Source organism: Polistes canadensis, unplaced genomic scaffold (genome assembly GCF_001313835.1).
Source record: "Polistes canadensis isolate GaletaPanama2010 unplaced genomic scaffold, ASM131383v1 scaffold_269, whole genome shotgun sequence".
NCBI classification, from domain to species: Eukaryota; Metazoa; Arthropoda; class Insecta; order Hymenoptera; family Vespidae; genus Polistes; species Polistes canadensis.
The window spans coordinates 97,740-100,456 of NW_014569816.1; the positions used below are offsets into that span (position 1 = coordinate 97,740).

General features: G+C 29.2%; 2 protein-coding genes across 3 annotated transcripts; both read left to right on the forward strand.

Annotated features, from left to right (window-relative positions):
• Nucleotides 1–222: 222 nt before the first annotated feature.
• LOC106790914 (26S proteasome non-ATPase regulatory subunit 9) lies at nucleotides 223–1,270 on the forward strand. The gene is made up of 4 exons (XM_014756172.1): nucleotides 223–363; nucleotides 504–603; nucleotides 687–868; nucleotides 996–1,270. Exons 1-4 carry the CDS (start codon nucleotides 229–231, stop codon nucleotides 1,221–1,223), a joined length of 645 nt encoding a protein of 214 aa, XP_014611658.1. The 5' UTR covers nucleotides 223–228; the 3' UTR covers nucleotides 1,224–1,270.
• Nucleotides 1,271–1,492: 222 nt separating this feature from the next.
• Nucleotides 1,493–2,370, forward strand: LOC106790915. 2 transcript variants are annotated; one of them, XM_014756174.1, is made up of 3 exons: nucleotides 1,493–1,595; nucleotides 1,678–2,025; nucleotides 2,201–2,370. In XM_014756174.1, the coding sequence occupies exons 1-3, from the start codon at nucleotides 1,563–1,565 to the stop codon at nucleotides 2,237–2,239; spliced, it is 420 nt and encodes a 139-aa protein (XP_014611660.1). In that variant the 5' UTR covers nucleotides 1,493–1,562; the 3' UTR covers nucleotides 2,240–2,370. The 2 variants fall into 2 exon arrangements, with proteins under 2 accessions (XP_014611660.1, XP_014611659.1); XM_014756173.1 differs by having other exon boundaries at nucleotides 1,542–1,601.
• Nucleotides 2,371–2,717: the final 347 nt, after the last annotated feature.

Below are 2,717 nucleotides of genomic sequence, written 5' to 3' on the forward strand. Positions count from 1 at the left end.
CGGATTCGCACAATACCTTCTTACTTTGTGTTATAATATTCGCAAACTGGAGTAGTGTTCTGTGTTCAGTACACGTTCTGACATCTTCAAGATGTTTCTGATATTAACTTTTTACCAACAGTGAATTGAAAACATAAACGATAAATATACGTGTGCACTTCTATATATTCTTTGGTTTAAATGAACATGCGCGTGAACGTTTACCAACGGTTGATAATTTGAGGGTTGATGAAAATAAAAGAAAAAATAAAAATGGTGGTCGACATGGAACTCCAAGAAGCAAAAGATGCGGTTCTTCAGCTTATGAAGGATAAAGATAAAATCGAATTAGACATACGTATGTTTAAAGATATATTGGATAATGTATGTATCACATTAAATTATTATTATTTTATTATAACAAATCTCTTTCTCCAATGACAATATATTCTTGTGTAAAAAAAACTTGTACTTCATGCAGGATGATCTGTCATATTCCTAAATAAATGAATTATATATTTTAGAACAATGTGGGTATGAATGATGCTCTGGTAGATTCTGAGGGGTATCCAAGACAGGATATTGATGTCTATCAAGTTAGACATGCAAGGAATCGGATAATATGTATGTCAAATATTTCAAAATATTGTCATCGGTTATGCAATTTTATCATTTTTTTTATATCGGTCTCTTTGGTTCCTTTTTAGGCCTTACAAATGATCACAAAGCATTGATGACAAAAATAGAAGCGGGTTTACATAAAGTACATTCTCTATCTGGGAATCAAGCGCAGGAGGCTTCAACCACCAGCGATATCGTTGAACCATTTTCATCAGAACCTTTTTTGAGAGTAAATTTAGTCTCTCCTTCTTCTCCAGCTGAACTAGCAGTAAGTTATAATGATACAACTTTAAAAAAAAAAGCTGAATAAATAGGAATTTAGAAAAAGCAACATTAATTATATTAGTGTAAACATACTGTAGAAATATGGTTTATGGTATATTTTTTCATTTTAGGGGATTCAAGTCAATGATTTGATCATTGAGTTTGGTTCTATTAATTATAAAAATTTTAAATCCTTAAAGGATATCGCAACATTAGTTGAGCACAGTAGGTATAAGTCTTTAGATATAAAACTTAAGCGTGGATCAAATATCTTTGCCCTGACTTTAATACCACGTCCTTGGATTGGCAAAGGTTTAATGGGATGTAATGTAATACCTCTGGAAATTGTTGAAAGATAAATTGTTATTTTATAAAGTATAAGAAACGTAATTATTATTATTATATATATATATATGTATATGTATATATAAATAAAATTATTTTTATCTGTATTTAAATTGCCAGTAAATTAATATTTATAAAATATCATTTTTGTATCGTTACATATTTTAATTCCTTCATTGTCTTATTGTGCATTTAATAATGAATGTAGATAAATTTCTTATAATCCTTGGAAAGAGCTTTGGTAGTTAGCATTGTAACTTGATAAAGATAATCCATCTGAGTGAGTTTCTAGTCTGCATTCCTTGACAGTCGGCACAGTATATAATGGAAATAACTCTGTTGAATGTCAGTTAATGAAAAGTAGTGTCAGCAAGATGAATACCCAGGTAATCGTAAGTTATATTTTTCTATTTTTCTTTAAACCTGTAATAGCATAGTTGAAGACAATTTTTTTTTTTTTTAATGCAGGTAACATTCTGTTTATTCGTTCTCATTTTTGGGGTATCATGCGAGTCTACGTCGTACGAACAATCTAGTTCGATACCCTTGACGTTTGTTTATGCTGTGTATCCATTTTATAATTCTGAAACGCTCCTTCAAGTTTGGAAAAATGATGAATCCGCTGAAGTTTACGCGAATGTAGTCACAGTGAATCCTGGTGAACAGGAATATACTATTTTGAATGCCGGTAGTACGATCTCGCGCAACGAAACTACAGATCCTAACGTGAACAGAAATTCCCAAGTTTTAAAAAACGATGCTGAAAATGTGAACGCCGATCGTTTGTCACAAACTAGACAGCAACTTCGTAATTACGTGAGTTCTTTGTAATTTATATATATATGTAAGTATAATTGTAAAAATTCGATTAATTTCATTAAATTAATACATTTTGAAACGTCTAATTGGTAGAATTTTTCGTTACATATATATATCTTTTTAAAATTATATATTATTCATATATTTATTCAATATTTATATATTATTACAGAAAACCTGGCGCAGGAGTACAAATTTTCAAAATGAATAACAGATCTATAAGATACTCGATGGAGGATGGATTGAGATTTATGAAATAATTATGCTGGTATATGTATTTTGAATATGCATTAAGTGCTTTGTAGTGAAAGTTATTAAACGCAAATGATATCAAAGATAAAATGTGTATTTAGTTTTCTTCTATTTTATAAATCTTATTCTATATATTATAGATTTAAATTGAATTTTTCATCAAATTAATTGCACACATACATAAGTTAATTTTCGATGCTATTAATTGTTAATATTAAATTATTTATATGAGAATTCTAAATTCATTCCTTTTTATAAAGTAAAGAGAGTGTGTGGTAGATCGAATAAATTTGTGATAAGACTGATATATCATGCTAAGTATAGATGTTACGCTCGATAAACTATTAGCATAAACTTAAAGCTGTTACGTCAACGTCCATTGGATTACGTATAAAGTATATAGTACGTAGATACCAAAATATCCTGTTGATCTGAAT